Here is a 13,223-nt window from a genome sequence, read left to right as displayed (position 1 = left end):
CAACATATCATCCACATACAAGACCAGATAAATAACACAGTCACCAATTAATTTAAAATACACACAATGATCTGTTTTGCTTCTGGTGAAGACAAGTCCCCGTATAAATGTATCAAATTTATGATACCACATCCTTGGTGACTGTTTTAACCCATATAGAGACTTCTTCAACTTATATACCAGTTCTTTTTTACCCTTCACCGCAAAGCCTTCAGGTTGCTTCATGTAGATCTCTTCCAAATCCCCATGAAGAAATGTTGTCTTCACATCCATATGTTCTACCTCAAAATCAAAAGCGGCAACAACAGATAAAAGTAATCTAATACAAGTTACCTTGGCAATAGGAGAAAAAATATCACCAAAATCAATTCTCGACACCTAGGAATAACCTTTTTCTACCAACCGAGCTTTGTATTTCTCCACTTTTCCTTCTGCATTTGTCTACTTTTTGAACACCCATTTGTTGCCAATGGGTTTCCTTCCAACCGGCAACTCCACCAGATCCCAAGCCTCATTTTTCTGCAAAGATGCCATTTCATCAACCATGGCCTCTTTCCAGAGTTTTCCATCCTCTGAATCCATTGCTTCCTTCATAGTTCTAGGATCATCATCAGTAATAGACAAAGCAAAATTTGAATAGAAAGCAGATGGACTATACCTTTCTGGCTGCCTTCTTTCTCGAACTGATCTTCTCACAGCTGGAGTTTGTGGCTCTTCATATTCGTATTCCTCCTCTACTGTAGAGTTTGATTCTTCCTCCTTTAGCTCAAACTCTATATTCTCAGGTTCCTTTCATTGGACTTCATGTTTAATAACATCTTTCACCTCTTTGAACACCACATCTCGACTGTACACAACCTTCCGTGTGACTGAGTTATAAAGCTTCTAACCCTTTAAACCATCCTTATACCCAATAAATATGCACTTTTCAGATTTACTATCCAACTTGGTTCGTTTCTCCTTTGGAACATGTGCATATGCATCACATCAAATACCCTCAGATGTGAAAGAGAGGGTTTCTTACCAGTCCATACCTCTTATGGAGTCTTATCCTCCAACACTGATGAAGGTGACTTATTGACCAGGTAACATGCAATATCCACCACCTCTGCCAAGAATTCTTGTCCTAACCCGGCACCACTGAGCATGCTTCTCTCCCTTTCCATCAACGTCTTGTTCATTCTTTCCACAACTCCATTTTGCTGAGGTGTATATGGAGTAGTTTTCTGCCGTGATATACCACACTTCTTACAGAATTCTTCAAATTCCTTGCTACAAAACTCTCCACCATTATCTGTCCTCATCACCTTTTGTTGGGTGTGGAGCCTGATTATCTTCTATAATCAAAGGTATCGCCACATTGGACCCCAGTTCGAAATGGGGGCGGCAACGCCGCCCATAAAATATTCGTGATCTGACGGTAGAACTTATGTTTAGTCTAGGTTTTTGCCCTAGAAGGCAACCTCTCTCTTTGTATGAGGGCATTGTATTTGAGGCTGTGTGATAGATGTGTATTCTGTGAGCGGGAAATAGAGAGGTGAGACTGTGAGAGAAAACAGAGGATATTACAGTGAATCTACTATAGGTTGTGTCTCTTCATTTTTCTGGATAATAGAAAGGAAGGACTGGCTGTTCAGGGTGGACGTAGCCCAAACTGGGTGAACCATGTATATCTGTGTCTCTCTTGTTTTATGCATTTTTCTGTGTTTATATTTCTGCAATATTTTATGTGTTCCATTGCTCCATAATATATAATTTCTAACAACTGGTATCAGAGACGAAGGTCTATTTGGCTGATAAACTCGCAGGAAAGAAGGGTTCCTGGTTCGAGCGGGAGCAATGGCGGAAGATGGTAAGTTTAGGGTCGAGAAATTTAATAGCCAAAACTTCTCGCTGTGGAAGATGCAGATGGAAGATTATCTGTATCAGAAAGATCTATACCTACCATTGGGCGGAAAATCAAAGATGCCGACGGGTATGACAGACGAAGAATGGAACCTTCTCGATAGAAAGGCACTCGGAACAATATGGTTGTGCCTTGCTGCGTTAGTCACCTTCAACATTTCGAAGGAAACCACGACAGAGGGTTTGATTCAGGCGTTGTCGAAACTATATGAAAAACCCTCGGCCTCAAACAAGGTATTTCTTATGAAACGGTTATTTAATATGAAGATGTTGGAAGGTGGATCTGTTGCAGACCATTTAAATGATTTTAATACAGTTACAAGTCAGTTAAGTTCTATAGGGGTAAACTTTGATGATGAAGTTAGAGCTCTGTTATTCTTGTGCTCATTACCAGAAAGTTGGAATGGTTTGGTAATGGCCATTAGTAACTATGTTTCTGGATCTAGTACTTTAAAGTTTGATGATGTTTTCGGTGCTATCCTTAGCGAGGAAATGCGACGGAAAAGCTCCGGTGAGACATCAAGAAATGCTTTGAGTGCAGAGTCTAGAGGAAGAAAAATGAAAAGAGGAAAGAGCTCAGGATATCGCAGTAAATCAAGGAAAGGCAGATCCAAGTCCAGATCATCGATAGTGTGCTGGAAATGTGGAAAGAAAGGACACCTAAAGAAAGACTGTAGATCTCGGACGGGAAAAGAAGGAGATGCACAACAAGAAAACAATCATGAAGAAAATGTGACAGGTGAGGTGTTACAAGATGCTTTGATTCTTTCTTTCGAAAATATTATTGATTCCTGGGTGGTAGATTCAAGGGCTTCATTCCATGCCACACCTGATAAGAAATACTTTCATGACTATGTTCAAGGAGATTTTGGACAAGTTCGTCTGGGTGATGATAAACCCTGTAAAATCTTTGGAATGGGTAAGGTTCTTGTAAAACAACAGAATGGAAACGAATGGCTATTAAAGGAGGTAAGGCATGCTCCAGATCTAAGGAGAAATCTGATTTCAACAGGGCAGTTAGGCAGTGAAGGTTGTGTGACAACTTTCACAAATAAAGCTTGGAAGGTCACCAAAGGAGCCCTGGTAATAGCAAAAGGTGAAAATGTTGGTACATTGTATTTATGCAATGGTATTTCTAACTCTGTTAATGCTTTAACTTCCAAAGGAGCAGATGCAACATTATGGCATCATAGGCTTGGACACATGAGTGAAAAGGGGATGAAGATTCTTCACTCAAGGAATTTGTTGCCGGGTTTGAATAATGTTGATTTGGACTTCTGTGAGAATTGCATTTATGGAAAACAGAAGAGAGTCAGATTTCTCAGAGTTGGGAAAGAAAAGAAGAATGAAAAATTAGAGCTTGTGCATATAGATGTATGGGGACCTGCTCAGGTATCATCTCTCGATGGCTCTCGTTATTATGTAACTTTTATTGATGATGCAACTAGAAAAACTTGGATTTATTGTATTAAGAATAAATCTGATGTATTTGATACTTTCAAGAAATGGAAAGCTTTGGTTGAGATTCAGACAGGAAAGAAATTGAAGTGTCTTAGATCAGACAATGGAGGTGAATATTGCAGCAAAGAGTTTGATAGGTACTGTTCAGAGCATGGAATTCGCAGAGAGAAGACAGTTCCAAGAACACCACAAGAAAATGGTGTGTCAGAAAGGATGAACAAAACAATCATGGAGCGTGCAAGGTGCATGAGATTGCATGCAGGATTGCCTTTACAGTTTTGGGCAGATGTTGTAGATACTGTTGTTTATCTAATAAACATAGGGCCTTCAAGTTCCTTGGATGGTGGTGTTCCAGAGAAAGCATGGACAGGTAAAAAGGTAAACTACTCTATTTTAAAGCCTTTTGGTTGTGAGGCCTTTATCCATATTGATAAAGAAAATAGAACAAAGCTTGAGGCAAAGTCAAAGAAATGTACCTTTATTGGATATGGCGTTAATGATTTTGGTTATCGCTTATATGATTACGAAAATCACAAAATCATTAGGAGCAGAGATGTAATATTCAATGAAAAGGTCTTGTATAAGAATCAGTTGCAGGAAAAGGAACAGGAAAAGGAAAACAAGGAATACGCAGTTCTTGATGAAACCACTAAAAAAGTGAAGGTGCCTGAAAATAATAATAATCAACAACCACAACAACAACAACCACCACAACAACAACATGCACCCCAAACACCTGAAAGTGGTGTTAGAAGATCTACCAGGATAAGTAGACCCCCTGAATGATACTCTCCTTCATTATATTATTTATTGTTGACTGATTCCGGTGAACCCGAATGTTATGAAGAAGCAATGCAGGTTGAAAGAAGGAAGAAGTGGGAGGTAGCCATGGAAGAAGAGATGGACTCCTTAATGCATAACCAGACTTGGGATTTAGTCAGGTTGCCTGCAGAAAAAACTACATTGAAGAATAAATGGTTTTACAGGCTGAAGGAAGAAGATGGAGGAAACCAGAGGTATAAAGCTAGACTTGTGGTGAAGGGGTTTGCATAGAAGAAAGGTATTGATTTTGATGAAATATTTTCTCCCGTTGTTAAAATGACTTCAATCAAAACTAATTTAAGTCTTGTAGCAGATGAAGATTTGCATCTTGAGCAATTAGATGTAAAGACAACCTTTCTCCATGGGGATTTGGAGGAAGAGATATATATGCAGCAACCACAAGAATATGAGGTGAAAGGGAAGGAGAAACTAGTGTGCAGGTTGAAGAAGAGCTTGTATGGCTTAAAACAGGTTCCAAGGCAGTGGTATTTAAAATTTGACAAGTTTATGTCTGAACAAGGTTATACTAGATGTCACTCTGATCATTGTGTTTATTTGAAAAAGCAAAATGATGGCAGCTATATTATATTGTTATTGTATGTAGATGACATGCTTGTTGCAGGATCTAACAAGCAGGAAATAAATGTGCTCAAAAGAAAATTGGCAAATTCATTTGCAATGAAGGATTTGGGAGCTGCAAAACAAATCCTTGGTATGAGAATAACTAGAGACAGGAAAAATCATAAATTAACATTGTCTTAGAATGAGTACATACAACAACAGGTGTTGAAAAGATTTAACATGCACAATGCAAAACTAGTTAGTACACCTTTTGCTAGCCATTTCAAACTTAGCAAGGAAATGTGCCCAAAGACCCAAGAAGACATGGATTATATGTCTAAAGTTCCATATGCATCAGCAGTTGGAAGCTTAATGTATGCAATGGTCTGCGCAAGGCCTGATATTGCACATGCAGTGGGAGTTTTAAGCAGGTACATGAGCAATCCAAGAAAGGAACATTTGATGGCAGTGAAATGGATTCTCAGATATTTGAAAGGTACCACAAATCAAGCATTATGCTTTGGTGGTTCAAACATCTCCTTACAAGGATATGTTGATGCAGATATGGCAGGTGACAGAGATAACAGGAGGAGCACTACAGGATATGTATTTACTGTTGGAGGAACAGCTGTCAGTTGGGTTTCAAAAATCCAAAGTGTTGTTGCACTTTCAACAACAGAAGCAGAGTATGTTGCTGCTACAGAGGCTAGTAAAGAAATGATTTGGTTACAAAGGTTTATGGGTGAATTGGGTAAGGAGCATGATATGGGCACATTATACAGTGATAGCCAAAGTTCCATTTATCTTGCAAAGAACTCAGCATTTCATTCGAGGACTAAACACATACAGCTCAAGTACCATTTCATACGATTAGTGTTGGAAGATGGAGAGTTGAAGCTGGAAAAAATACACACTAGCCAGAATCCTGCAGATATGCTAACAAAAGTTGTAACTAGCGAGAAACTAAGAATATGCTTAGTTTCAATTGGTCTTCAAGGATGACGATGAAGATGAGAAACAGCCAGGTCCAAAGAGGAGTCATTGTCCAGCAAATGGAGCAGCGGTGGAGTTGCTACAATTAGTCTCCAAGTGGGAGATTGTTGGGTGTGGAACCTGATTATCTTCTATATTCAAAGGTATCGCCACATTGGACCCCAATTCGAAATGGGGGCGGCAATGTCACCCATAAAATATTCGCTGCAGGGGGGGTCCGAGGGGGGGGGGATGGGGGCGGCTGCGACCTTTGGGAGCCCCCCCCCTGGTGGGGGGGTTTCGGGGGCAGCGCCCCCGAAGCTAAAAACAGCTGTAAAATTTCCTTGTAAAAGTATAGTAATTTCTAGTCAATCTGGGCTGTTCATTAGGCGGATGATCTGACAGTAGAACTTATGTTTAGTTTAGGGTTTTTGCCCTAGAAGGCAACCCCTCTCTTTGTATGAGGGCATTGTATTTGAGGCTATGTGATAGATGTGTATTCTGTGAGCGGGAAATAGAGAGGTGAGACTATGAGAGAAAACAGAGGATATTACAGTGGATCTACTGTAGGTTGTGTCTCTTCATTTCGCTGGATAATAGAATGGAAGGACTGGCTGTTTGGGGTGGACGTAGCCCAAACTGGGTGAACCACGTATATCTGTGTCTCTCTTGTTTTATGCATTTTTCTGTGTTTATATTTCTGCAATATTTTATGTGTTCCATTGCTCCATAATATATAATTTCTAACACCTTTATCTTCTTCTCTGTCTGATTTTCCACGAGAGCCTTAAGTCCTTTAAACCTGTCAAAGACTTCAAATTTCTTCTTAAGGAAATATATCCATGTATTCCTTGAGAAGTCATCTATAAATGATACATAGTACATAGACTTACCCAGTGATGGAACCTTCACAGGTCGAAACACATCACTATGCATAAGCTCTAATATCTGTTTCGCCCTCTTACTACCAGAGGGGAAACTCACCCGATTATGCTTCCCATATACACAATTTTCACAAAAATCAAAATCAAGAGAGCTATTACTCATACCTTCTACCATACCTTTACCTTGAAGTATTCGAAGGCCCTTCTCTCCAATATGTCCAAGCCTATGATGCCACAACATGGTCTTCTCTCCAGAGACCACTAGATTTTCTACTCCACTTTCAGGAACTAGAGAATTATTGCACCCATCAATAACAGTGCTACCTTGCATCTTGTACAGAGTTCCAACCCGAACTCCTTGCACCAATACTAGTGCTCCTCGAACCATCTTGTAGGTATCCTTCTTGAACACTTTTTTTACACCTGCATCATCCAACTTGCTAACAGAAATCAACTTGCTTGCTAATGCAGGAATATGTAGAACACCTGGAAGCATTCTAACCCTTCCACCTTGCAATTTCAACTTTACTTTTCTGTGGCCAACAATTCTAGCCTTCCTGTCATCCCCTAAGAAGACATCACCACCATCATATTTCTCATACTCACAGAACCACTCTCTATGGGGAATGAAGTGAAAGGATGCACCTGAGTCAATCAACCATGCCTCCTGATCTACATGTGCACTTGAAGAAGCCAAGTACACATCCCCACCTTCATCTGAGGTGGTTTTCGCCTATGCAGAAGGAGCCTCATCAGATCCCTTTCCTTTATCAGGACCTTTAGATTTATAGTCCCTTTTGTAGTGCCCTTCCTTTCCGCATTTCTAGCACGCCACCTTTACAAGTTTTCTTGGAGATTTAGATCTCCCTCTAGATTTAGATCTCCCACTCAATGACTTGTTTTTGTTTCTGTTATGGGACCGTCCTCATACAAACAAGGCATCACCATTCTGACTCTCCATATTTTTCCGTCTCATCTCCTTCGTCAACAAGGATGAGACTATATCATCAAAATGCAAGGCAGTTGCATTGCTACCTATTGCAATAACCAGACTATCCCATGAATCTGGTAGAGAACACAACAAACTGATGCACTTATCTTCATCTGAAATTTTAATATCAATAGATGCTAATTGACTTACCATAGTATTAAATGCATTCAGATGCTCTGTCACCAAGTCTCCATCTTTCACCCTCAGGTTATACAGTTTTTTATGCAGGAACAATTTATTCACTAAAGACTTAGATTGGTACAAAGTCCCTAACTTGTCCCACAAAGCCTTCGTCGTAGCTTCCCCTGATACATTCAGCAATACTGAATCTGAGACACACAATCGTATTGTGCTCTTTGCGTTCCGATCCAACTTCTTCCATTCTTCATCGGACACTCCCGTTGGTTTAGTACCCAAAACTACCATGATCCACTGATCTTTATCCACCAATAGATCCTCCATCTTGAGTTTCCACAACTCAAAAATCTGACCATTAAATTTCTCGATCTCTATCTTTCCACTGCTCGCCATCTTCTTTCACCACCAGAACCGATCTCGCATATCTCCCACTGAACAGGGCCTACCACAGGCCTGAGTAAAACCCCTCATCAACAAAGGCATCCCCTTGAAGCCAAATCTGCTCTGATACCAAATGTAGGTTTTAAACCTGTACAGAAATTACCTGCATATGAATTCTAAAACAGAGAAAATAAACAACGCGAGATCATAACACATAAAACACATATACACAGATATTTTCCCCTGGATCCCAAAACCGGGACTACCAGCTTGATTTTTCATTATGTTCCTTTCAATGTTATAATACATATTTATACATGCCGAAGCATCCAATACCATGGACCGAAAACCATTGCGTCCAATACCATGGACCGAAAACCATCGCGTCCAATACCATGGATCGAAAACCATCGTGTCCAAAAAACATGTGCAAAAATCATACACAAAACCATAGGTGGGTCCACCCAACCTAACATAGGGTCCAAAACCAAAATTTTCGAAGGCGCTGCCCTGGACCCCATAAAGTGGGATTACGGATGCCCTTCAAACCCCCTGTTAACTACGTGGCAAGAATATAACACAACCCAACATGGTTGTGGGGGAACCAGTGCCTGAGACATTTTGAGATTAATTAAAACCCAAGCCTTCCATAGAAAAATGGCCAGAGAGGCTATCAGAGTCGCAGGGTGGAGGTGTAAAGCAGAAATGGAGGAGACAAAATTTTGGCATAGGCAATTAAGAACTTGTGCTTTAACTCTATAGAAAGAATGATGTAAGATTTAGAAAATATGAATGAGGTTCTTGGATGTGGACTTCCAATAAAGGGCTTCAGGATTAATTCTACTGAGTAAAAATTATGTAAATTCATTAAAAACTAAACCAAAGCACTGGCTACATCTTACACTATCCAAGAGAGGAAAATACATAAATTGAATGTTGAAACTCAAGAGAAAAACAATCACTTCAACTTCCCAATGCTAGAATCAAACTGTAATTTCATCTTGAAATTTCAGAGAATGTTTTGTTTACATTGCTAGTCATGGATGATTGTGGCCTTCCGAACCCTTTCACCATCTAACTCTTGAGCTTTAATTTCTACCTCCTAACATAAGTGTCAAATCAATTTTGAAACTAACTTCTTAAAATAGTTAATAAACTGTTTTAAAATAGTTATACAATTTTTCAAAATATTTTACAAAAATACAATAGAATAAATTTCATGATATTTGAAGCCAAAAGAAAATAAAGGGGAAGTTCTTATAATGTATACACTTGTATAATTAGGGAGCCATTTTTTAAATTTAAAAATTTATTAACATTATCATGTGATTGACTTTGCGAGAGAGGAAATTTAAATGGGCCCCAATGTTTGTCCTTAGCACCATCGCTAAGCCAAACCGTAAACAAATTATGGGGGCACTTGGGAAGTTTCCAAAAATAGGAAAATAGTGATTTCCTAATGATTAATAGTCACCGATCACTAGATGAATGGTTATGTCCAAACCACTTTACGGGAGCACTCCTTACTTTAACCTATGTGCGTTTCATGTCACTAGGACCCCGTTAGATCAACGAATGATCATGCGAATCGTTATTTATTGACACAATACCTCCCAGAACTACTAATGCCTTGTCTTCCAAGCCCTACTCCAATAGTTCATTTTCTTCTTATCTTATTGCATTATACTCTGAGATTCATTTTCAGTTGTACACTTGTACATGAGGATTTGACGTGTGCATTTTAACAAAAATTGACTCTCCAAGAAATATCACATTGCAATCGTTTCTAAAAATGATTCAATTCCATCTGTTGTAACAAGGGTCTCCTATTTAAAATAGCTATTCACTAGGATATGCATCTAGACCTCATCCAATGCCAGCAAAGAGCTTAATTTGGAGATTCACGTCCCTCAAATTGGATTTTATCTCTATACTATGCTTCCCAATGATTATTCGGGGAAAGTTCATAGCTGATCTTGAATTTGAATTTGGAAGCTTGAAAAATGTTAATAAATTCAATAGCCAACCACAATGTTCTCTCAGAGTTTTCATAAGAAAATTAACAACATCAGTGTTGGGGGGTGTAGCGTAGTATATGTTTTCGAGTTCATTGAGGAGGTAAACAAACGAGTCATCCCACCAGAGGGATTCATCTAGATATTTGGGACCAACCTCTTCGTCTATTGTTGCTACCACACTCACCATATATTATACATGTTTTAATTAACATTGATTCACGCGCACCTTCTTCTCGCCTTTCATCCTTCCATCACCTCCCCTCCAACAAGGCAAGTTTAAAGTTCAACATTGCTTCTCACATATGCAATAATTGTTTTAAGCGTTAGATTTTCCAGAGAGAATGTGGTTCAGTTCTCAGATTCCCAATCATATGGGGTTGCTATGTTCATTGTTGGTCTTATGTTATTTGTACCAGATTCTCCAAGAGAGTATTCTTGTTTAGAAATCAATTGGGACATAATTTGTCCTTATTCCTTCATTGTTAACTCTCCATTGACATCGAAAACGAAATGATATAAGGCCCAATTATGATAAGTGTTGACACCTAATCATCAGGATTGGGTGAATAACTGAAATTGATGTAAATAAATAATAGTGAATATGAATAGTCACTGGGAGATGAAATGAATAGTCTCTCCCTCATGTATATAATAAACACCAACCTAAATGAAATCAACGAATTGTTTTGAGGAGTTACTACCTGGTCTAACATGGTATTAGAGCCAGCTCCCGAAATTAGTTTTTGTGTAACTCCTAATGTCAATTTCCTACATATATTCTACCTGGTTGCTTGAAGCCTGCTCCAGGTAGTGTCATATATGTTCCTTTTGATGTTGTATGCATTTTTAGAAGTCTGCGCCACACTGAACGCTGGTGTGTGAATGCTGTCATATGCGTTTTTTCAAATGAACGTTGCTGCTCTTCATTTTCATTTTCGATGTAGAAGCTCTTGTTGCTCCTGTGCATACATCCCAAGTTAGCAGCAATGACCAGACTAGGATCCGAAGTTTGGTTTCCCCCTCTACCTTACGTAGGAAGAGTGCAGACATTCGTCTTGTTGGGCGCCACTCAGAAGTTTATGAGCCTTGTGATGATTCATTTGCACTTGTAGATGCCCTGCTCGAACCCGATCTTGAGGAAGTTCAACCAAGCTTGTGTTTAGAACTCGGATGTGGGACTGGATATGTGATAACATCATTGGCACTTATGCTTGGGGAAGGTGCTGGGATCCAATACTTTGCTACTGACATTAGCTCTGTAGCTATTGAAGTTACAAAGAAGACTTTAGAAGCTCATGGTGTGCATGCAAAAGTAATTTTGACTGATCTTGCATCTGGTCTGGACAAACGTCTAGCTGGAACAGTGATGTCCTTGTAGTCAATGGGCCAGCGTATGGCAGGAGCTACTGTGTAGACACACAAGGTCTCTGAAGACTCCTCGTCAATAGCGCAGGAATGGAAGGCAGAGGTGATCACGGTCTTGTGCAGCGGAAGCGTGGTGGAAGCCATCCCATTTTGGCGCTGTGAGAGTTCCTCCATTTTTTGACATGCTGGCACTACAGTGTTTTTGGTATATATAAAGCCACTGTTTTGATATATATAATGCTGATATATATTTAAAGGTTTTCTCCAAAAAAAAAGCAGTGTTTCATATACATAAATGCGCAGGAGGTATCTGAATAGTGTATGCAATCGTGGTTTGTGGCTTTTGGATAGTTTTAATACACTGTTTTTAATACATCATTTTAATACATGTGCACTACCTCTCCACCAGTATCCATATTGTTTTCCCACACTGCCTCACTAGTTGTGTGTGTTTTTTGGAGAATGTTGAATGTTGTTTCAATAACCATATGGGTTGAGCTCTTGCGAAAAAATCGATTAATGTTTTGGTTGGGATATAAAAGATTATTTATATTTTGATGATTGTGTGCACAAGAACCTGACCATTGATTTTATTACATCAAAAGCACATTTTTCCAATAGAAGTATTTTTTTTAAACAATACACAATTTTTTTTTGCCAGCAGAAGTTTTTTTACAGTATGCATTCAATCATATCTATTGTGGGAATAGTTCTTACTGGCAATGAGAACTATCCTGAGTGGTCACGCATGATAAAACACACCCTCATTTTTAATGAGTTGAGGAAAGAAGTGTGTGTTGGAGATGGAGACAAAGAGCCAAAACAGCCTACCTCAGATAAAGAGCTCGCCATTTGGGAAAATAAGAACAGCAAAGCCTACGCATTAATTGCAACATCTGTAAGTGAAGAGGTGAGTCGCCATATTTTTTCATTTTCAACTACTTTCGAAGCCTTACAAAAATTAAAAAAACTCTATGACTCACATTCTGCACTTGAAGTTGTTTAACTCATGATTAAACTCTTCACTCTTGAATTGCAAAATAATGATCCTCTTGCTCTTGCATCCGAAGTAAAATATATAATGCATGACATCAAAGCCACTAAGGTTAAATTGGGTATTCCTCTTATCGCCTTTCTCCAGGCACTTTATCCTACTTACTCCAATTATCTTGACTCATTGTAAGCAAATGGAAATCTTAAATATATTACCTTTGACTCTCTTGTAAAAAAAATTGCCGAAAGAGAGAAAGATTTTGGAAAGAAGACAACCCCTAAATCTTCTGAAGAGGTTATGTGCCTTGCTCATAAAGAAAAGAATCCTGCTCAATATTCTTCCAGAGGAAGAGGTGGTCAAAGAGGAAGAGGCAGATATTTCAGAGGCAGGGGGGTAGACACTCTCAAGGAGAAAAGGTAGACTTTCATTGCATACGCCGCAAAAGAAATGGATCACATGGTGCCTCTACATGCAAGTTTCCATGGGACAAAATGGAGCAGCAAAGAAACCAACAGAAAGGTAAAACTAACGACACAGAAAAAGGTAAAGCACCTAAATCCATTCATTATGTTGTGGCACAATGTAATATCGAAGTAAATGAAGACTTATTTAATGCTTCACTTGCTTCTTGGAAAAATTATTGGTTGCTTGATTCAAGATCAACTTGCCACATGACTCATAGAAAAGATTTTTTTGAATAATTTACTGACAATGTTGATGGAGCAGTATAC

General features: G+C 39.0%; 1 protein-coding gene across 1 annotated transcript; it reads left to right on the top strand.

The window, feature by feature from the left end:
- Window positions 1–2,858: 2,858 nt before the first annotated feature.
- LOC149219556 (uncharacterized) lies at window positions 2,859–11,511 on the top strand. Its single transcript, XM_089386858.1, has 2 exons — window positions 2,859–2,874; window positions 11,078–11,511. The coding sequence occupies exons 1-2, from the start codon at window positions 2,859–2,861 to the stop codon at window positions 11,509–11,511; spliced, it is 450 nt and encodes a 149-aa protein (XP_089242984.1).
- Window positions 11,512–13,223: the final 1,712 nt, after the last annotated feature.

Source organism: Pinus tabuliformis, chromosome Q (assembly GCF_031772625.1).
Source record: "Pinus tabuliformis cultivar Carrire ecotype Pingquan chromosome Q, CPIR1, whole genome shotgun sequence".
Classification (NCBI taxonomy): Eukaryota; Viridiplantae; Streptophyta; class Pinopsida; order Pinales; family Pinaceae; genus Pinus; species Pinus tabuliformis.
The sequence above is the reverse complement of the archived record's forward strand: the minus strand, read 5'-3'. Positions and strand labels throughout refer to the sequence as shown.